Consider the following 22,793-nt stretch of genomic DNA (forward strand, 5'->3'; position numbering starts at 1 on the left):
GTAGGAGCCAGTGGGAGGCCCTATTGAACACAGGCATGAGGGCCTGTTATCGTGTAGCCAACTGTTCCTATGATGTCACATTTGAAGTCCGAGACAGGGAGAAGACAACAGCTCCAAGAAACATCAAGACTATTAGAAGACAACGGATCATTTTTCTCTACAACACTTACCCTGTACCTGTGTTCAGCCAAGATGAAGAAGGGACACAACTTAAGAAACGAGGTAAGATTTTCTAACCAGGAGACACTTTTAGTGTTACACATATTCAGACCACCTTACATTTTATTTCATTATTTCATGTTTTGTCTGTGAATTTTCAATAAACCCGTCACATGAGTCTCTGTGGATATTGTGCAGCTTCTGTTTAGGATAATTCACTTTCACTTTAGTGTTGAGATACTGTACTTAAGAGAAATGCAGAAACAGCATTTAAATTAACTCGTAAAAATTTCATGTGATGATCAATGTTTTAAGAGATAATGAACGGATGGATGAGAAATCGTCTGAATTGATGAAAGTGATGTAACTGTTAAAGTTAAATTCAGCAGTGTGAATCATTAGAGATGAAGATGAAGATGAAAGACCTCTTGTCTTTTTCTGTGTATCCAAACTTATGATGGGACTGTGTATTTACCTGTTATATGTATGTTTGTGTCTTTCAGTCCGTTGTACATCATGTGGAATCTCCCACCAAAACGATTGAGTTCCTCCGTGGAGAGATCAAGGAAATGGAATTTGAGGGAATGGAGCTAGCTCAGGAAAATGCGGCACTGAAGTGCATGATGTCCGGAAATGATGCTAGGTGGAAGAGGGACAAACAGGCCATGCAGGATCAGATTGATTCCGCCAAACAGGGGCTGGCCTTTGACTCTGGAAGAGCCATGCAGACAGAGTTGGAGGACGAGCTCAAGGAGTTGAAGCTGGTGTTGAAGGACAAAGAAAAGTGCATCTACAAATTGAGTTCCCGTCCTAGAAACGATCAGATCGAGAGGGTGAAAAGGGAGCTGAGCGACAAGTGCAACCAGGTCAAGGCGATGGAGCTTTCCTTTGACAAGAAGATGAAGCACATCATCGCTGAAAAAGATGCAGTTATTGCCAATGTCACAAATGTAAATGTGGCACTTGGACATCAAAACCTGGAGCTCGTGGCCAAGCTCAGAGGCATCCAGAGAGAGGTCCACCCCATCCAGAATGAGTGGAAGATAAAAGCCAACGCTCTGGAGGATAGTCTCAAAGCTGAGCAGGCAGAGAAGAAGGCCTGCTATGAGAAGATAAAGAAGCTGGAGAAGTTTCAGGTTATCTTTGGTATAAGGGAGTCATCACATGTTAACTGACATGCAACCTTAGTTTATATGATCCCCCTTCATCCACCAGTGTCTTTTGTTTAGTCAAATTTAAGGTCATTTCTCAATAAGCATTTGATTTTATCTGCCTTATGCTCATATTGTCCCTGTATATCGATGTGTGTGTGTGTCTGTGGCTCCTCGCACTGGGGCAATGTCCTTGAAAGGATCATTGATTTGATGGACAGATTCAGATCCCAGATTTCCTGTAAACTCGCCGAGCCGTGGCGCAGGAACAGGCAGGCAGGCATTTGTGCGATGCCCCTGGAAGCGCATGTAATCTGCTGGGATGCGACTTTGATAACGCGAACGTCAACATGCAAACAGCAGTGATTTCTGTCTCGGCCCTGTTTCTAGGCCTCGCTTCGTACTCCGCCTGCCCACCAGATGTCCCTGGGCTTTTTACCTTTTCGCCATATTTTCCACTTCCCTGCTTGCTTACAAACATATTTCTCTTTTCTCTCACCTGCTCCCCAGTATTTATACCGACCCATTTTTCCCAGGCTGATTGCTAAAATCTCTGTTTGTTTCCCTTCGTGGTGTGGACTCCTCTTCCTGCTACCTGTACGTGGTCACCTGTTGTCTGCACCTGCCAGCCTGTCCATACGAGTGTCTGTAAACTTGGTCCTCATGAAATCATCTATTTACTTTTCTCATTGGCTGTTTGTCTGGCCTTGAGTCCTCTCCGCCTGCAACTCCGACCACCTGCCGTGACAAAGCCTCAGTTGCCCGATGGCCCGCAGTTTTGGGGGAATGTGCTCGTAATTTTAATGAAATAAATAAAAACCATTGTCTGTCTTTTTGGTGTCTTATTCAAAACAGAATGGCATCGGTCGATGGAGAGAAAGGCGATCCGAGAGAAATGGCCTCTCTCATCCACTGTGTTGGATTGGGTGATCGTTTTTTCTCCATGTCAGCTCCCACGAGAATGTCTGTGGCAGCTCAAGGTGTGTGTGTGTGTGTGTGTGTGTGTGTGTGTGTGTGTGTGTGTGTGTGTGTGTGTGTGTGTGTGTGTGTGTGTGTGTGTGTGTGTGTGTGTGTGTGTGTGTGTGTGTGAAGCTAGACAGAGGCGGATAAGGAGACCCAGAAATGACGGACTTTGATTCAAAGGAAATAGCTTTTCTATTAGTGATCGAAAGAGACTCAAAAAAGAAACAAATTGAAAGTTATTGTTGGGAGGAAGGCAGGGAGAGTCAAGGATGTAGAAGAAATAGTGCAGATCATAACAAGGAAATTGTGCCTAAGAAATAGGCGAAGGAATGGAAGAGCGGCCTGACTGCGATGGAGTGAGATAATTAAGTAGAGGAGAAAAAGCTGCTGAAGGAGAAAGAGGAATGAAAAACAGACCCAAAGTTCCGGAGGGATAGAGAGAGAAGGACAGGACAGAGGAGGAGAAACAGAGAACAGAAATAGAGGGATACAAGCTTCAAAAGATGAGGAATGAAACTCTAGTTGACAGCAGATAGGGGCCAGTTATGATGAGTGTCCCTCTCTCGCTGTCCTCAGTGGAAGTACGGCCCAGTGCTGAGTTATCAGCCGCTCAGGTCCCCCACACACAAGGTGACCTTCTGTGAATCAGCCGGTCGGTGGCGGCGAGCTGCAGACTGTGGACGGTGACAGGTGTTCACTTACAGCCCCCCAGCTCCCAGCGGCACGCAGTCATTACGGTTTATACATTCATTCTGAACACAAACCTTTAAAGGGTACAGAAGGGCCCCCCCCCACAGGGCGGACACAAGTCGAGCTCATACATTTATGCTCACTCCTTGCTTGCTTTCAAAATACGCTGCCATGTGCATTCAAAAAGGCAAATCACAGCAGATGTGACAAGGAGCGTGCACGTGTCGACACCCTGTCAGAATCACTCGCAAATGATGCGGGGCCAATTATGTGGGTGTTTCTTAAAGGGACAGAGCTGTAAAAAATGGGCTCCGAAGACAAAGACTTCAAGTGATGAATTGCTGCATTTCCAGAACGCCTGGGATAATGTGTTTTCAGCAGAGCCTGCTTTCCCAGTGAAAGAGATAACGATTGTAATATATCAGTGAAATGTGAATTTAATGTGGTCAGGTTAGAGGAGATGCGGAGGGTGAGAGTGCGGGGTTTTCTTTTAATTTGCCGTCAAGATGCAGTTTTCCGTCTCATTACCGACATATTTTTGGTTTATCTGCGTGAAAATGTTATCCTCACAATACTTCTACTTTGCAAGACTTGAACGCATCCTGATGGAAATAAGACCACAGCGTCTCTAAGAGGAGTGACGGGGTGTGATCATTTCCGGAACCTCTAAATCTAAACTTGATTCTCACATAGCAAAATTGTTCAAATTTGGCCCACATTGTCATCTGGACAACATACTATGTGATGGCACTTAGGCGGTCCGCTCCTGTTTGCCAGATCTGTGCCACAAGTAAGCCATAGCAATACCGCATGTCAACCAAAGGTGGTCTGAATTTGTTTTGTGCTATTTGACCATATTCACCATTTACCACATGGGCCACTCAAGGTTTACACCTTGCCTGATCATTGCATGGTTGCCAAAAAAGGCCCACATTTGTTTTGGGATTTATGGCAAAAACATTTGCTATTTTACAAGTGGTCCACTTTAGGCTCACATCCATTTTGTCCATGCCACATCAAGGCCAGAACATCCGGAGGCTATCTTGGTATCAAGCTGCAGTGTGATGGATCTCACAACGAAAAGAAAATGGAACATATAAAGCATCCTCAGTCATGCACAGGCTCTTTGCCAGTCACTCATTCGGGAGCAGGACTTTGGTGCAGCAGCTGCTGAAGATGTTATTTGCCGGTGGAGCTGGGTGGGGATGTTTTTACGAGACCATGCGACCATGAAAGCACCACTGTGTGGAAACGGCTCCGAACGACTGTATTGTCCCAGGGCTTTTGATTAATGTGAGCGGTGCCAGACAAACAATTCAAGCAGTGTTATCAGGAGCGAACAGAGTGAGACAAGGGGCCCCTGAGCTCAACAACAGGGGCCTCGTGAGTGAGTCCCCCAGGCCAGCAGGATTGATAGCGTCTGATGTCGGATATTGTTTCTGTTTACCTGTTGGTGTGTGTGTGTGTGTGTGTGTGTGTGTGTGTGCTGTCAGCTGGGGAGAAGGGAATTGTTTCTGTGTTTACCCCGTGATTGAAAATCTCTCTTCCACTGCACTTAACTGCTGATTGGTCTGACCTTGCCGATACAATCCATCTGTATTGGCGGCAACTTCTGAGAGAGAACTCTCATCACGCTGCATTGCACAGCTCAACCGATTTATGATGTAAATACAGTCGGATAAGAGCAGAAACTTGTTTGCCTGATGTGGGAGTTCCTTTGAGGACAAATGGGATCATTATTTTAAATCTCGACAAGACAATGAGTTTTTTTTATCTTCCGTAGCTGTTTGATGTTTCCCTGTGATGTTTTATTTGACGACTTGCTTCTAATCACAAAGATCATTCCGTTTCCCTACGTATAAGGCTGATACATGAACAACACACTCCTCCAGTATCACAGACCCTTCAGGTGTCTGTGATGTCCCAAAAGAAAAAGAGCATGGACAGAAAATATTTTTGATCACAAACGCTGCCTGAAAGAAAACCTCAGCGGCTGTCACTTCCATTTTAAGAAGGGACTAATTATAGCAATTTTAACAGTTGTGCTCGTTTTTTCTGAAGAGATCCTGCTTCAAAAAGAGTAGACCTGGCTCTCTGCCTGCCCCTCAGAACTCTCTTACTCTCTGGCAAAGGAGATTCATTTACACCCTCTTCTCCTCCATCCTCCTTCCCTCTCTCTTTCTCTTTATTCCGTGCCTTTCTTGCCACCCTATCCTTTACCATTGTGAGTCTGATGACAGACAAACAAGTTAGATGCTCACTGGACTGAATGTGATGCGTTGCCTGGACGACTGGAGGACGGGCATTAGGGATTTTGCTGCTGGAGGGGAGATAAGTGAGGAGGTGGTTCTGTGTGTGTGTGTGTGTGTGTGTGTGTGTGTGTGTGTGTGTGTGTGTGTGTGTGTGTGTGTGTGTGTGTGTGTGTGTGTGTGTGTGTGTGTGTGTGTGTGTGTGCTTGTGTGTGTGCACGCGCGCTTGTGCATGTGGGTGTGTCTGTTTCAGACACTCCCATTGGGCCCCCAGGCTGGCAAGGACCGACTGCTGAGTGGGGTGATTGGCACCCCTCCGCTACCACCCCCAAACTTCTCCACTTTGCTTCAAGTCTACTTCAGCTGCATACAAACAAGAGGACGCCGCTTTGTCCTGCAGCCCTGGTGCGGCCATCTGCCATACACACTTAGAACAAGAACACAAGCACGCACACATTGTTCACTCATCATGCTGACCTTGGCCAATGCATCTTACCAGAAAAGAGAAAAACATGTGTGGTTAACGTTAAACTTTTTCACTGCTTGTAAACGCACAGCTCACGATATATAATATCACATTGTCTCTATGAACAAAACCAAGAACTGCACTGAATGGAACCCATCCATCCATCAATCAATCTATAATCTATATTCACACTCACATTCATTCCTACAGTCAAGAGTACAGTCGGATCATATCTTGTCATTTTGTCAGCTTCCTACTACGAGCAACATGTGTTTAGTTGCATTATTTCATCTTGAAGATTTCTGATTTTGTCTGAGCTCTTCTCAGAGGTACGAGGTGGAAGGGGCTCCGTTTGAAAAGTGTGATGTCACATATTTCTGTCCAGTTAGAATGTCTGAATATTGAAATCAGCATCAGCCCAATCCTGCGATAGGCTGGCGAGCGGTACAGGGTGCATCTCGCCTCTCGCCCAAAGGCCAGCTGGGATTGGCTCCAGCCCTACTGTGTTGGGAAGAGATAGAAATAATGGATGGATGGATGGAATCTGCATCTTATGGGAGTTTTTGAGTTCACTTATTAATTTTTCTTCAGATATATTTGGGACATTTTTGCCCTTAATTATAGGAAAGTGTGAGCATGAAATGTGGAGAGAAAGAGTGGGGAATACATGCAGCAATTTTGTGAACTTTGATTGTGATTGTTGCTTAGTCACTAAGGTAAATACATGTTTTAAAATGAATACTTATTGCTTCAAGTGATCTTTATTGCAAAAACAAATCTCACATATAGCACCACAAGCTGATTGAGACGTCTCCCGCACACATACACAGAAGGAGTCGCTCAGAATCCAAGCACAATGACTGGTTATTCTTCTTTTTCACTGTCTCCATCTCCCTGTGTGTCAGTCAGAACCACTCAGGTCTACACCAACAGACTGCGGACTTGCCAACCTCGAGGGATAAAACGTAAAATATTAACCAGCTCTCCGAGCATAATGATGCGTCTCTGACAGATGCTCTCAGCCATTAGTTTGGGCACACACACACGGTCCAGTGAGTTACAGCTGACTGCTCTAAGTAATAATGTACTGATGTCCATGTTACAGCTCATTCACTCCTATCGTGACCGAGGTTGAAATGCGGAGGCCTAACCTTCAACATGAGAATCACTAATTGATAACCACGTTCGGTCCTTGTAGCTGAAGGTCACTGTGTATTCTGCTCTATGGGGATCTAATAAGCTACGGGAGAGTGTGGGCCAGAATCCATCTCCATTAAATTAAAGGAGCCTGGTCCCCCAGTGTGACCTCTATTCGCCATGATTTATTGCGCGAACAGGCTAAATGAACATCAAGCACAAAGGACGCTCGGCTAATGAAATCATCGGCCCGGCGGTTAAGTCGGTTCAGATGTAAATAGAGCTGTAATTGAATAGAGTTGTAGATAAGTAAAAGACACAGACGGATTTCTCACATTACATCGCTGCTGTGAAGGTAGAAGCGTATTCGCCCGCTGACGAACTCAGCGTGTGTGTGAGCTGCTCTCTGCATCTGATTACAGAGGTTAAACGACGGCTCAATTAAAGTGGCATTCATCAGTAGGAGACAGAAACGTGGGTCACACAAAGTGATGCCTCAAACTTATATTTTTCAGCTCAAGGTATGGACCCATCATCTGGACAATAAGGACCCTGAGCTGGTGTCTACTTAAAGAGGAATGGGGTTTTCATCGATCTAGCCTTTCATTTTGTTATCTTGTGTGCGGGAGAGTTAACTTACAGGGGAGGAACCAGGGCAGAAGGGATTGAACCACCAAGCTATTGGGGCAACTGTGGGTCGAGAGGGTCGTCCACGAACAAGGTCAGTGGTTTGATCCCAGGCTGACAGAGGAACGGCCCTAAATGTCCTTGGGCAAGATACCGAATCCCCAGTTGCCCCTTTTGCCTGTGTGTAACAGTGAATAATAGAAAAAAGTGCTGCATATAAAAGTGTGTGTGAATGGGTGTGTGAATGGGTGAATGCAACTTGCACTTTAAAGCTGAGAGTGGTCGATAAGACTGGACAAGCACTAAGTTAATACAGGCCTTTATTTAAGCTTTTCTATCCCTTTGTATTAGTTCAGGTCTAGCCGGCTTAGGATTAATTGTTATTTCCATTAACGTGGTGAGCCATTACATCTATGTAAAGAGTAATTAAACGGGGCGTTTTACATGCAGTCACTAGATGGTGCTCTTTGCTTGAACTGCTTCATCTGATCCTGCTGCCTATGTGGCACCAGGTCAAACACTCACTGATGGCTGCTCTTCAAAAACGCTCTACTCATGTTCTTCAAATCCGTCAAATGAGAGAGATCTCAATCATACGCTCTGCAGCCACTGAGCTGCACTGAGTCCAAGTGCAGATCATTGTAAAAAGCAGTGAAATAAAACGCATCTACAGACTCATTTTAAAGAGTTATAGACACTGGAACTGCTCTGGATTTAAATAAAACAAATTAAGAATAAGGCAACTTTTTTGTTTTGGCACAACTTGGTAAGAAAGAATCCTGGGTTACCCTTCGGCTCTAACACAAATCCACATGTGGGTTAGAAAAACTGTTGCTTTTAATGCATAAGCAAATCTGCTGTTCCTCCATGATGGGAAAAATAAAACAGTTCTTCATTCTTAAAGGGTTTTGACAATAATGTGAGAACGATGTCACGTTAGAAAACCAATAAATGCTTTTGAATCAGGGAAAGGTTGAAACGCAAAGACTTACAAGAGCCCTCCTTGTAGCCATGAAAGCCCCCAGATCCCTATCATGGAAATGGGACCCTCTTCAGTTCCGGATGAAAGCACATCAGCCTCATAGAGAGAGGTGTCAATTGGTTTAAACTGGGGAGAAGAAAAGGAGAAGGAGAGAGAGAGAGAGAGAGAGGGAGGGAGGGGATAAAAGATGTTGGCGAGTGACCAAGTGGTGCAGGTGCCAGCCTAACAACAGGCCGCATGAACGCAATGCACACTCTGGGGATGAGCGGGGTCCGGCCTGAGCAGGACCTGAAGACTCTGGGAAAACAAACCCAGCATATAATGGCAAACACAGAGGGAAAGGCTGCATGTGCGTGTGTGTGTGTGTGTAAATATATGTGTGAGTGTGTGTGTGTGTGTGTGTGTGTGTGTGTGTGTGTGTGTGTGTGTGTGTGTGTGTGTGTGTGTGTGTGCCACATTGTCCATTCATGCAGCGGTCGAATAGATCCTTTCATCATCCCTGTGAACATCAAGACACTTTGTGACTTTCAATTCTCTCAAATCGAACCTGAGCTCAAGTAAAGCCATAAACACACTCCAATAAATCTTTTATTCGAAAAGACTTCAAAATCTGAAACTCATCCACACATGCCTCATTCAACACGTCCCAAAAAAAATCTGTCGTCTTGAAAATGAAATAAGAAATGTCTCAAGCTTCATTTGTCAGATGAATTGTGAGAATTATTGAAAATGTTGTATGTTGGCAGTCCACGTGTCTTTACAGGGCGGACACAGTGTCTTTGAATAACTACAGACCAAAGGTCACTTAGTTCATGTTGTCAGCTCTGATAGGAGAGGCCGGGTGTTTTAGTAGCTGTGGAGTTTCAAAAATAACTTCAGACAAGTTCATGATTATGATCATAACACATTATTTTAAATCAAACCAGACCACAGACACTCACAGTCTCCTTCTACAACTGTGGATATCCCGAATATTTTAGTTTTTGTTCATTTTAAACTTATCAGAATCTCCCCTCTGTCAGTTTTCATGTTCCACTTCAACACTTCAGAGGTAAAGTTAATGTTGGTCTTTAAGAACACTGTGATGGAATAAGCCGTTAAAACCAGTTACAGGGTCAATTACCATATTACAGATGGGGGCAGATCGCAGGAGGAACAAATTACAGCTCAGAGGCCAGAAGAGAGAGTCAAGCTGACTGCGGAGGATCACTCACAAACGGAAGTACAGTGCAGTTGAGTTTATTTCCTCTTTGTTTCTCTTATAGTAACTTTTAAAAATAATTTTCCTGTAAAACACAAACTTCCTAATCTTCTAAAAAATAAACGGATACAATTAAAATTAAAATTAACAATTAATTGTAATAACCGAGACGTCAGTTTAATTAAGAAAGAGCATTAGTCAGCTAATGTAAATGACACAGGGCTTTTAATTTGTAATATTGGCCATCAAATAATGTTAGCAATAAAGCTTCTGCATGCATGAATTGGAATAATAAATTAATATGATAAATTAATAAAATAAAATAAATTGATAAAATCTTTAAAAAAGCTAAGCTACAAAACAATAATTATAATAATTCGTAGTAGTAGTAGTAGTTACAATTTCTACTTTGTCGCCTTTTATTCTTTGTCGGGCTTTTATTATGAAAGGCTGTACCGGAACCTGTGTAGTTTCCCCTGGTTCCCTTGATGCGGAGCCCAACGTGGAGGAGGAGGAGGAGGAGGAGGAGGAAGATGTGGGGACGCTGACATCTGCAAGCCAGAGGTTTGGAGAGGAGGACGAACCGCAGCCCGGCTGACGAACAGCGGCCCCAGAGACCTCAGACACTGGCCGAGGCATGTAACTTCTCCCGGAGGTAAAGTCTTCGCTAACACGAACGAGCTAACGCCACCATTTTTTAACGCCAGTCACAGAGAAACGAGCTTAAGTTGCCGCCACGCCGCGTTACCACGTCGCGTCCAATGTCGAGCAGTCACTTCGCGTTTCCGACTCGTCACCAGGGAAGTGAACCGGTGTTTGACAGCGACGCAAACATCCGCGCATGGTGGAGGAAGACGTTGTCCAGACGCTCGTGTAAAGTTTGAGATCTGTTGCGTTAATGTGAGGATTCGAAGCGACGCTCGTTGGGGGATCAAGATGTCACCGTCTCTGCAGGAGTCACTGTGATCTGATGGAGTTTGACAGATGAGGAGACCTGTTGCTGTGGGGGTGGTGTTGTTGTTTGATTTCCCCCCCCGCGCAAAAAAGTTTTAGTTCATTAGAGAGAAAGCGACAGAAAGAGATGGATTCAAGGTTTTGTGTTTGTCACATGCACAGAGATAAAAGTTGTAAAACGTGCAGTGAAATGTCCATGTCAACTTTATTTATGTAGCACATTTAAAACAACTTGGGAAAAGTTATAACAAGAAAACAGCAATACGTAATATAGCATAATACTAAAGAAAATAAAATAACAATCTGCTGGGATAACAACGCTCTCAACTCCAGAAGAAGGCCTGAAGAGATGTGTCTTTAACTAAAGTAAATAAAGGATTAATAGTGCAAGAAGAAGAATCCCCAGATAAATTCAAATATTAAAGTTAACCCCAGAATATTACAAACAAGTGGGACGTACATTTCATCAGCTGTGTGGAAAACACCAGGTTTTACCTTTACTTTCATGTGAAGCAGAAAAAAAAAGACGAGCAGCATTAGTTTTTTTACATTTCAAATCTCTATTCAACATCATGGCCTGGCTCCTCCTAGAGCTGGGCGATAAGGCCGTGTGTTATTTCAAGATCAAAATGTGGATTTCAGTCAATATTTATATCATCAGGATAAATGTCACATTATTATTTCTCTTTTCTTTAAATTCTTTAAGTCTTAAACGCTTCTTTATGAGCAGAGAATGACAAACACTATAAATCTGAGAAAGAACATTAAAACGTATATATAGTTATGTCTCCTCACCATGTCTTCACACTGCATAAGCAATGTATGCTATATATAGATTTGTATTGCCATTGATTATAATTAGATTGCGATGATTCCTATATGTAAGTCCTATTAATTTTTTTCCCCATATATATCATAGTGGCAAACTCAATATATTTCTGAAACATAACATTTTAATAATCCCTCTGTAATATCAGATTTCTGGTAATGGTGGTGAAACTCTTAAAATGACCCCAGAAAAACCCAGGACTCGAGTTCAGATCATGTTCTTCGGTGGTTTCACTTCTTGAGAAACCAGTTGTCCTATCTGGCAACGTTAAAGTGATTAAAAAAAAAATGTCTGGATCTGCACCCAAATTAAATAGGTTCTTTCCTGACACATACCACATCCTTCCACCAGGTTTCGGGGGAAATTCGTTCATTTAGAAATTTGTGTAATCTTGCTTACAAACAAACTTACCAAAAAATTCTAATCATCACAGAGCTGTTAGTGTTGTAGAAGAATGTCAGCGATCCAGTCTCTCCAGGTCGTTTACGTTCTGAAAAGAGTCAGCTGGTTAATGGTGAAAACTCACTTTACTTGTTTGAAGCTGCAGCTTGTGTAACCTGCTCCACGCTTACAGTTATTTGTCCTCCTCTCTTGACCGGCTGATGAGGAAATGAGCCATGTATTGTTGTGTGTGCAGTGCACACTGTTCATTCCAGTCTAACCATGGAGAGCAATTTTCTTCCTCCTGTGCCACCTCAGTGCTGAGGATCAAGTGACGCACAGCATCATCGTTGATCATGTCAGGGTGACGTGGAGAGACACGCACAGCAGATTGCAGCTGGGGAAGCAAAAGCAAATCTTATCCCCTCGCCTTCTTTGTCGTCTTTTTTTTATTTCGTTTGTCAGCCAAAAAAGTGGGGCAGGATTTAAGCTGCATCTCAGCCCCCCCACCCCCATGTCCCCTGCTGCTCGTTCCAAACGGCTTCCTAGTAAGGCTATCAGATTCAGAGAGAGAGGAAGGTGTGATGGTAAACCAGTAAAAGGGGGTTTTGTCTCCAGGCGTCTCCATTTTGTAACCTCAGGACTCCCTTCAGTCTTCTGGCTAGAGCCCAGACTGGAGTGAAAGGGCTGTGCTGCTCCTGCTGCTGCCGCTGCTTTGAAGGACTCTCGGTGGAGATTGCGTTCCCTCAGACTTAGTACTACACACACACGGGCTCTGCTAATGCACTAATGCTGTTTTCTGTTTTGTTGTCTGTTCTCAGCAGCAGCAAAATCAAATTGTTCCCAGAATTAACCGTTTTTTGCAGAAGAGGGAAATAACCATAATTGGGCTCTGATGTGAGGAAGTGGAAGGACTGCATGTGTGTGTGTCTGCCTGCGTCAGTGCTGCTGCTAAGCCTGTCTGGAACTAGTGTAAATGGCACTCTGCTCTAATATTTATGTGCCACAATTATGTGATTACATTCACTTCAGTGTCAATAAAGCAAAGTGCTCTGTTTTTACTGCAGCCCTCTTTCGAATTCTGACACGCTACGTCGACCTGTCAGCCATGAATAACTAAATTGCTTACCGTGTGTATCCACAAACCTCGGCTAATCCTGTTTTAAGTCAAAAAGGGATCTGTCCTTGTGCAAATATTCCACAATGGTCTTTGGTTAATCTCTATTTTTGGCTCAGTGGAAAACAATGGAAATCCTAAAATAAGGAAGCCTTCAAAAGGGCCTGATTCATAATGTGAATCCCAACAAAAGGCTTCCTGAGACTTGACTCATTACTGTTTTTTTGTAACTACGCATTGGCTTTGATGTAGAGGAGTTGTGCAAGAGCCGAGCTTGCTATAGAACATTATGCTAAATTGATAAAAATACATTTTGGCATTATGTGATGGGACAAAGCTTGACTGAAAACACGCTACATCACGTCTGATTGTTCCACTCAATATTTTAGACGTAGCTAAAACTAGTACTTCTAAGGGGGAACAAAAACATCTGATATGAGCTTTTGTATGCAGGACTTGAGGCCTCCAAAGTTTTCGCAGTGAGGATGCTGACACGACTGATCAGAAACCACACGTGACATTTAAAAGTCTGCCACAGCTCGGCAGCACCGTCTGGGTGGAACTGCTCCTTATTGAAGTCTCGCTGTGACGCCGTGTGACTAAAACCGCAGCGTCGTGATGAAGTTAAGGGTTAACACAGCTCTCATCGGAGGGCATCACAGACTCAATTTATTCAGCACATTACTGCACTGAAAGCCATAATTTGGCCTCTTGCATCTATGCATTTTGAATGTAATGAGGATCTTAATGCAGCCCTGCATGCGATTTATGTTTATGATGTCGGTGTTGATTATTGCTGGCCTGGTCAAACTGGAGCTGTGTCCTCAGGGCACTTGTTTATATGGGGTCCAACTCTTTCTTTCTGTAGCTAGTGTTAAGTTGGATGACAGGTTTATCAAGTTAATCAGGTTTACTCGCCTTGTTCTGATTGTAGGAGGTTACTCTTGCAGCTCTCCTTTTGTGATAGTTACTGGATTTGATTGGATGGACAATCTCTCAATTCAGCCTTCAAGGGATTATCTTCCAATTTGGTACAAATTTTCAGTTGAGGATGAACTGATTCGATTTTGGTGGTCAATCGTCAAAGTTTAAGAGCACCTTGACCTCACAAAACATATTCTTTAACCTTGTGAAGGCGAATTCTCATGAACAGCTCCAGGGAATCCTTTCAGATTTGGTACAAACGTTCGCTTGGACACAAAGATGAACTGATTAGATACATGTGGTCAAAAGTCAAAGGTCACAGCAACCTCGAATAGAAAAAAAAAAAGGAGATTGAAACTGCACTGGTGGGTGGAGGCATACATTTGCAGGGCAGTCTAGTTTGTCTTGTAAGGCCTACACTTGTGTTTCTGTGTCTTACATGTGATTATAAAAAATCAGTTTTTTTGTCTAACCCACTGTCTTTTTCTGTTCTCCAGAGGCTTGTGTCCTGCAGGGCACGCTGACACTCCGCCAGTCACGGTGCCTCCCTGGGACTCTCCGTCATGAGGGGCCGTTGTTCTCGAAAATTACGATTGCTGGCCAAGGCCGGCTTCCTGCTCTGGCTACTGTGGCTGGGCTACGTTTTGTTGGCACCCTCCTCTTCCCCCCCCCCCTCTTCGGATCAAGAGGAGGACGAGGAGCACAAACTTGCAGTACGACAGCTCGCCATAGAGGAGAGCAGGAATGATGGGCAGCTGGCGAGGCCTCTCTACATTAAGTCGGCACCCGACAGCAATGCGCCAGGGGAGTGGGGCCGGGCCACACACCTCACCCTCAGTGCTGAAGAAAAGAAACAGGAGCAGGACTCTGTCGAGAGCTACGCTATCAATATCTATGTCAGTGACAAGATTTCCCTCCATCGGCATATCCAGGACCAAAGGATGAATGAGTGAGTAGAAGGAAAACTGGATCCTTAAAATAAGTGACCACCTAATGAATAATAGGCTGCGATGGTCAGTTGACTAAAATTGTTTTTCAGCACATCAGTTTTTTTTTTATTGCCCGCTGTTTTCTTTGAGGCTTCAGCCAAAACATATATGTATCTCTGGCCCCGCACGCTGCATGGAGCTGATAGCTGTGCTGCAGCTGTGTCGGGGATAAATGACTCAATAGAGATTAAGTTGAGCTCTTTACTGGAATCAGTTTTCCAATGACAGTCCGAAACAAAGATGAAGGCTCATGATGCATTGCGCGGCTTATTGAAGTCGGTGTAAGCAGCTCTGTGCCTGAATGGATTTATTTCCACCCAGAGTTGTTGCCTGTGATGAGACACAGAGTATGATGTCTTTTTTATTAGTAGGTCTTCATGTCTCACTGGCTCTCGTCCTAATGAAACCCAGATGTGGTTTCTGTCAGTGTGGTGAGAACCATCATTTGTGTGTGTAACGACCATGTGTTTGTTTTATGCGCTGTGGAGTGTAACAGGGAAGCATCGCTTTCTCTTTAAGCAGTGGATTTATGATCACATCCATGAACAACCCTTAGGAAGACATTAAGAAAGCCATGATAACATGTTTTAAATTGACTTTAACCTACTGACACAAAATAAATGGATGAAAAATGAATCTGATGCGATACCAGAAAAGAAGAAAATATTGTTTTTTGCAACACGGCTGCATATTCAGAGATAGACCGATAAGACGCCTTGATGTTCTCACTACGCTGAGGAATCTGCCTGGAAGGTGGAAAGTCAAACCCTGTGCTTATCCAAAGATAACGTAAATATCAGGCTGCAGCATAATGGAATTATGGTATTCTGTGATTTGACAGAATCATTCCTCCATGCAGACTACCGCTCACTGTGTGACGGAGCATGATGGGTCGTGCAATGACACAGTGTCATTTTTTGACAAGTGCATATTTTTCTCCTTTCCCTTTTGGAGTTTCACCGGCTGTGATCTTGACATAAGTGCTAATGTGACCTTTCAACCACGGAGCAGCAAAGGCTCCAACAGGTGGATCCTTCTCAGGCCAACCTATCCCAGGGTTTATTTCTCAGCAATGTTTTTCAAAGCAATGAGACGTCTGATGCTTAGACCTTTAAAAATAAATGTAGGGATTCAACTCAACTAACCAGCTAATGGTACACATCTTAAAATAATAAAAGGCATTCAAACTTGCTCATCGTGTCCAAACTGCAGCTCTGTTGCTCAGTGACAGCCCACAAATTGGGACCCAGCAGCAATTAGGAGCATGTCAGGGGGCGTCAAGGAAGTCATGTCCTTCACTGTCTTTGTGCTCACGTCGTGATGCAGGTGCATGACACAAGACACAGTGGTGCGCTGCGCTGCAGATCTTACCCAGTCTTTTAAAACATTTTTTTGTAGTTATACACATGCAGCTGTGATATGAGTGACTGTCATCCAACATAGCAACTCGCAGTGAGTCATTACGGGCTGTTCTACATGGTGGAGACATGGTTAGGTTTGTTGGTTACAGCCTTCACAGACATTAGTTTTTGGATGTGGAAGCATCTTCCTGTTGTCAGGCTGACCCGAGTGCACCAGTGTTTCTGTTTGGCTTTATACCTAGCAACAATGTAAGCAAACGTGTGTGCGCTTACTTCATAATAACATCAGTTTCCTCTCGAGAGCAGGTTTTTGTGGCAGAGTCACTGTGGACTGCTTCTTTCCACCATGAAACGCAGTAAACACAAGAGCTGTTGACAGCAAGAAAAATGGCTTGTTTGATTGGTTATGACGAATTGCGGGGCGTTGCGTATTTGTTGTAATACCAACAAACTTCCAACTGTGTCATAGTTGTGGTTTGAGCCTCCGGCTGCAAAACATCCAGAAGTCATTCAGCTTGTGCCAGCGTTCACACACTCAGTGTTTAACACACTGATTCACAAAAACACAGCCTAGAGAAAGGGGAAAAAAAACTTTGCCATCTCTCCTTTCCTCGCTTTGTTCTCATTCCATCAAATCATTTCTTTACAGTTTTTCCAGTTTTAATTTTCCCCTTCCCTTCCCATCTGTTCTGCTCTTTTCTTTTTCTTCTGTTTGCCTAAGTTTCTGTCGTCGCTCCCAGAGCACTGCTGTGGTATGTTGCTCATTGGTGCGATACCCTCCCTACCCCCATCCATATTTCTGTGGCTCTTTATCGTTTTAATGACTGCCATCTGGATTAAGACCAGACACCTCCTTTCGCCTCAGTAGTTGCTCAGGTTTTTCCGGCCATATGCACAAATAATCTTTGCCTGGCTTTGAGTCTTTTCTGTGAGCTATATTTGTTTCCTCACTTTTTCTTCGTTTAAGTAGATCTGTACCCTACATGTGTACTTTTTCTCATGCAAACCCTGTCTCTCCCTCCTCCTAACCCCACCCCCACAAACATACCTCAGATGCCGCACTAAGAAGTTTGACCACCGTCGCTTGCCCACCACCTCTGTGATCATCGCCTTCTACAACGAGGCCTGGTCCACCCTGCTGAGGACCATCCACAGCGTGCTGGAGACCGTGCCCGCCATCCTGTTGAAAGAGATCATTCTCATCGATGACTACAGTGACCGAGGTTTGACACTCGGCAAGAATATATAAACCAATGTGTTATTATTCTCTGTTAAAAGCAAACCTGACAGAAGAGGAAACAAACTTAAAAGCGCAGAAACAAAAGAGAACATGGCCTTTAGCAAAGAAACCAAACCTCAGATTTTGTGGCTTGGACAGTGAACAAAGTTAAGTAGGACTCTGCTATAAATAGAAAAATAAATTCTATTTATTGAGCAGTTAATTTGTAGTGCCCCTTGATGTCCTTTGGAAAACATTCCAAGAAACTAGTTAGGACACATTCCTTTAATTATTAGACAAACTGATGAGTAACAGCACGTACTGGAGACGGTTGGCTTTTTATTTTTTTATTAAAAGGTCATCAAAATACATGGATTTTTAGTAAAAAAAAAGGCGACAATCAGTATTAGAAATAAGTAAGTTTAGGCCAAGCAATAATTAAAAAAATTGCTTGTTTTTCTCACTGTGTGTGTGTGTGTGTGCGCGCGCCTATCTATAGTTATGAGGGTCAACTTTGGTTCAATACCATCATTGTGTGTGTGAGAGAGAATTTGAAATGTCATTCTTGAGTCTGAAATGTTTCTGCTCAGTGTCGGCACCTTTATTACAAAAGTTTGACCTTTGGAATAGTAATAGTAAAAGTCTTGACTCATAGGTCCACTCACTAGCTCTTTGTGAACTTTTTGCATCTTACCATCCTGTCGGCAAATGGGACGTCATCTTATTTCTGTTAACACCCAGAGCGATACGACTTTGTCTCAGAAACTGTCCGTCCATCTTAATGGAACTAGTGTTCAGTCCCAGCTTGTCTCGTCTGTGTGTGTATCGGAGACATTACACCATAACGATGACTTCAGTGAGCGCTGAGCTGCCATGACATCATTTCCTCTCCTCTAACCACCGCGACCAAATGGAATGTTGGAAATGCCACCAACCAGAAGGGTTACAGCAGACAGACAGCGACTGGAGGACAGACAGCTCTCCCATGCTTCCAAGCTGGTAGAACAGGGTCTGACATACCAAGCCTCGTTTTGACCTCTGTCGTCCTTCAGATGATGAAAGATGTGTTACCATGACTCATCTGACAGTGGGGTTTAGGTAACAATGAAATGAATCCATTCATCAGCAAAGGTTTTAGTGTGAGCAAATGATTAGAGATGCATTAATCAATATTTTTACTGGCACTGAATCAAATCCCTCAACTCACATTTCCTGAAATCACAGAAACATTAACTTGACTCTTCAGCCTCTGAGCCTCTTTTCACTTGTCTAACTAAATAAGCTCAGATTTCTTTTGTTGTTGTTGTTGTTTTCACTCCCTACATTCAACAACCTACCTGACAAACACACCCAACATACCTGCTTGACTCGAAAATGGGTTTCAGTGATGCAGCTTTCCTCCATTGTGCATTCCATGCCTGTCTGGATGCTTCGTTTCAATTTGACGTGCGAGTGTTTGTCACAGAGCGTGTGAGAGCTCACGTAACAGTGCTGTTAACAGATTTAAATATTTGTGACTGCTGGATTTGGAATCAACTTGTTTCTGTGTTTTTCTGCCCTCTAGTGGCCAAACATAATTTAAAGCAGCTTTAAAGTTAAATGTGGGAAGAGGAAATAACAAAGCTAAATGTTGCAAATCATAACATTGTGTGTATGTGTTTTTTATTATTATGAAAAATAGCATACCTGAAATCCCAACTCGCCGATTACATCAGTGATCTGAACCGCGTGCGGCTCATCCGGACCAACAAAAGAGAAGGGCTGGTCCGGGCACGTCTCATCGGCGCCACCTACGCCACGGGTGATGTACTGACATTTCTCGATTGCCATTGTGAGTGCGTCCCTGGCTGGATTGAGCCTCTCCTGGAAAGGTGGGTTGACCAGATCAGTCAGAACACGACAAACACCAGGAAAGCAAGACTAAAAAGACTATATCAGAGTTTGGTGTTTGAGTCTGTTCTCTCTGTGCTGTGTTAAGGATCGGCGAGAATGCCAGCACCATTGTGTGCCCTGTGATCGACACCATTGACTGGAACACGTTTGAGTTCTACATGCAAACAGACGAGCCAATGATTGGAGGATTTGACTGGAGACTCACCTTTCAGTGGCACTCGGTCCCTGAAGTGGAACGCAAGAGGCGCAACTCTCGCATTGACCCCATCAGGTGATGGTTGGATACTTCAGACAGGTTCTTACACACTTTTTGAAGATTTTGGCCTTTAATTTCCTTAAATTTCTTCCAGATCCCCAACAATGGCAGGTGGATTATTCGCCGTGAGCAAGGCTTACTTTGAGTACCTGGGCACATATGACATGGGCATGGAGGTGTGGGGAGGCGAAAACCTGGAGCTCTCCTTCAGAGTGAGTTCAGTTTTCCGTCAGTGAGGACCGCAGGACATGTAGTAATTTACAACCAGAGTGTGGTTTTTAAAGATGTTGGGAAAGAGTGACTAGTCTAACCAAAAATCTACCAAAACCTCTTACAGACCGACCATCAGTTCACTCTGCTTTTCTTTTTTTTTTACTGTAGTATGAAAAGAAAACAGAAAGATCGATAAATTAGTTTTTTTGGCATCTCATTACCAAAGGGAATCTTTAGTTCATAGTGTTTGCACCTGATCATTTGTTGTGTCCAGCTAACAAGCTCACAGTCAGTGGGTGGATGATGAGAGAGAGACACTTGTCAGTGTCAGATCTCAGTCGGCCATGACATCTGAAACTGCGCCCTCCTATTGGCTGATCCCTTGTTGAGACGTTGGTGTTGCTTTTCACTTGTTTGCGTCAATCAAATTGGCACAGATTATAGTCTATGTGTGAGTTTGCAGCAAGAGCATGCATCAGCGTGTGCGTGTGCGTGAGCGTGTGCGTGTGTGTGTGGCTGCAGTGTGAGGGTGGATGGGCTGTTCCCTGAGGGGTGTGTGGACATAAAAATGCCTCCCACTGGGACTTTTTACATGAATAATTAATGTTTAGTGGATTTGGTTTAGAGTCTGTTTTGTTGGCGAGTGAAATGCCTGAATTAAAATGTAAGCGACTGTCATGGTAATGGCTGTGGATATATGACAATGATTTTTGCCCTGTGTAACTGGAACGAGGCTCAGCCAAGTATTAAGAAATACCTAAATAACAAACTTTCATTATGTAAGGGTGTTGCTTGCTTATTTTACAAGGTGTGAGAACAAGCAATTACACAATGCAAATTGATGCCATAAATCAGCCGCATTCACTTGAAGTTGTATGACTCACGACTAAAAGGGAGGGATTTACACGGTGAGATTGAAGCGCAGTCGGCTTTGTCCGTTATTTAAAGAGGATTTCTAACACAGCATCAGTCGACACAAATATTATAATTTTATTCAGATTAAGGTTTGTAATCTCCTTAAAGGAAGGATTTATGCTTCTTTAGGTACAAACAAAAATATGATAAAAGTATAATTTACACGAGGACAGATCCCCAGACCGACTTATATCTAATAACGTCTATTTGAAAAAGTTAGTATTGGCAACTTACAAGTGATCTACCAGTTTATTTGCATGTAAGTCAATGATTGTAGTTGAATGACGGACAAAGTCATAAACACCTGCAGTAAAGTGAGTAAGTGCCTAAGTTCAGCACTTCAACATGTGGTGAATAATTGAAAAGTTAGCAGGTTAATGATAAACATATTGATGCAGCTACTGGTCCTCTGATCATAGTGTTTGTATATATGTGCATATGTATAGATATATTTATGTATAAAATGGCCAGGAATATTAATAAAAGCATCACATTCGTGTTTATATCATGTGTTTTATTCCCTCAGGTGTGGCAGTGTGGGGGCAGCCTGGAGATTCACCCGTGCTCTCACGTGGGCCATGTTTTCCCCAAAAAGGCCCCTTATGCTCGGCCCAACTTCCTCCAGAATACTGTGCGAGCCGCAGAGGTTTGGATGGACTCTTATAAACAACACTTCTACAACAGGAATCCACCAGCCAAAAAGGTAGGACACAAATCAGCTGAACCATGTTTCTAAACATTTTGCTGATGTGTTGCTGGTTGGGATGCTGATCTTAGGATAGTACATTTACCAGCACTGAGCTCTGTCTTAGTTGTAAACTAAAGCCTTTCAGACATGCACTGAAGTCCGCACAAGACAACAAGATTCGAGAGCTTTTGACGATAAGGGCAGTCACCGGTTGATGTGCAATAAACAAAAGCACGTGGCTGCAATCTTCATATGTGAAATGCAAATTCCACAAAATGTGCGGACCCAGTTCATGTCTGAAAAATAGCTTTACTCTGCCTCTTACATGCTTGTTTTTCATCCAGCTGGTGTCGAACCAAAGCCTTTCAGTGATGAAATTCTCCTCCAAGCAGTAGCATGTTAATATGCTGCAAAGAGCGACTTACCTTTTGATGTTAGATGTTTCATAGGACACGATTCACCTGTCAGCATATGATTAAACGCTGCCTTTATGCCTGGATCAGGTGTATGTGTGAGTGTGTGTGTCGTTCCTATCAGGTTCTGAGTGTTTGAGCATCATCAAATATTCATGTATCTCAGTTTCACCTATCTGAAAAAAACTACATTATTAATGTCAGGGATCTTTGATCAAACAATAAATTACTTGGTCAGGGGGAGATTGAACACAGCACTGCCAGACAACATCACCAGCTCCTCATCTACGAGTCTGCTGTCATCATATGTGACTGCAGAGCTGCAGGCAGGATTATTGATTTGGTTTTATACATAATTATTTTTCATTAAGTGCAATTAGTCACATATATTGATTTGATGTTTTTTACAGTGTTCAAATGTACCAGCGGCCACTTTTTATATCCTGGATTTGGAGATTTATTATGAAATAGATTTAATTAAGAGTTTTCATAAAAGGTTATTAAAATAATAGTGATTTGTTTATTGGAGAATTTCTCTGCATTAAGGTCTTAGCTCACCAAGTCTGTATTTTTCGTCCGAAATTGACACACGTTAAAAAAATACATATGACTTTATAATGTATGTGGGTGTGCGAAGACCTTTGGTCTGATCTAGAAAGACTGTCTGGAGCTGAGTTTGGGACTGAAACAATAAATAGTAAATGCACTCATTTACAAAACTGTGACTCATCCTATTCACTCAATAATGGCACCGCAATCGGGGCCATTAGGGCCTTAGTGTCTTGCCCAAGGACACTTAAACATGTGGAGCCTGTGATTGAACCATCAACCTGTTCTACCTGCAGAGCCATAGTCGCTCGTGTTCCTTGAGACCCTGTGTGTATGTCCCACCCTCAGGCGGTGCAGAGTTCTCCACCTCAGCAAACACAGTTATCTAAAATGTTCAAGTATGCACAATAGGTGTAACCGATCCAGCCCGTTGCACGTCCTTGTTATGTCATGCCAATCGTATAGGA

At 43.3% G+C, this 22,793-nt stretch overlaps 2 protein-coding genes and 1 long non-coding RNA gene across 3 annotated transcripts in view; 2 read left to right on the forward strand and 1 right to left on the reverse strand.

Annotated features, from left to right (window-relative positions):
• Positions 1-10,223, forward strand: LOC118125135. The gene is made up of 4 exons (XM_035183505.2): positions 1-222; positions 663-1,295; positions 2,850-2,925; positions 10,096-10,223. Exons 1-4 carry the CDS (start codon positions 70-72, stop codon positions 10,221-10,223), a joined length of 990 nt encoding a protein of 329 aa, XP_035039396.2. The 5' UTR covers positions 1-69.
• The window catches only part of poc1bl (POC1 centriolar protein homolog B (Chlamydomonas), like), an 18,390-nt gene continuing 5,722 nt past the window's right edge, over positions 10,126-22,793 (forward strand). Inside the window, exons 1-7 of the mRNA XM_035182807.2 lie at positions 10,126-10,280; positions 14,328-14,779; positions 17,234-17,403; positions 19,081-19,270; positions 19,378-19,563; positions 19,643-19,760; positions 21,203-21,379. Coding sequence (XP_035038698.2) covers positions 14,394-14,779; positions 17,234-17,403; positions 19,081-19,270; positions 19,378-19,563; positions 19,643-19,760; positions 21,203-21,379 — 1,227 coding nt within the window. The 5' untranslated portion in view covers positions 10,126-10,280; positions 14,328-14,393. The remainder of the gene's footprint in view (positions 10,281-14,327; positions 14,780-17,233; positions 17,404-19,080; positions 19,271-19,377; positions 19,564-19,642; positions 19,761-21,202; positions 21,380-22,793) is intronic.
• LOC118124734 lies at positions 10,766-12,369 on the reverse strand. Its single transcript, XR_004698766.2, has 2 exons — positions 11,981-12,369; positions 10,766-11,898 (listed from the first exon to the last, which is right to left on the reverse strand). It is a non-coding gene; the product is annotated as an uncharacterized LOC118124734 (long non-coding RNA).

Source organism: Hippoglossus stenolepis, chromosome 17, assembly GCF_022539355.2.
Source record: "Hippoglossus stenolepis isolate QCI-W04-F060 chromosome 17, HSTE1.2, whole genome shotgun sequence".
Lineage (NCBI taxonomy): Eukaryota > Metazoa > Chordata > Actinopteri > Pleuronectiformes > Pleuronectidae > Hippoglossus > Hippoglossus stenolepis.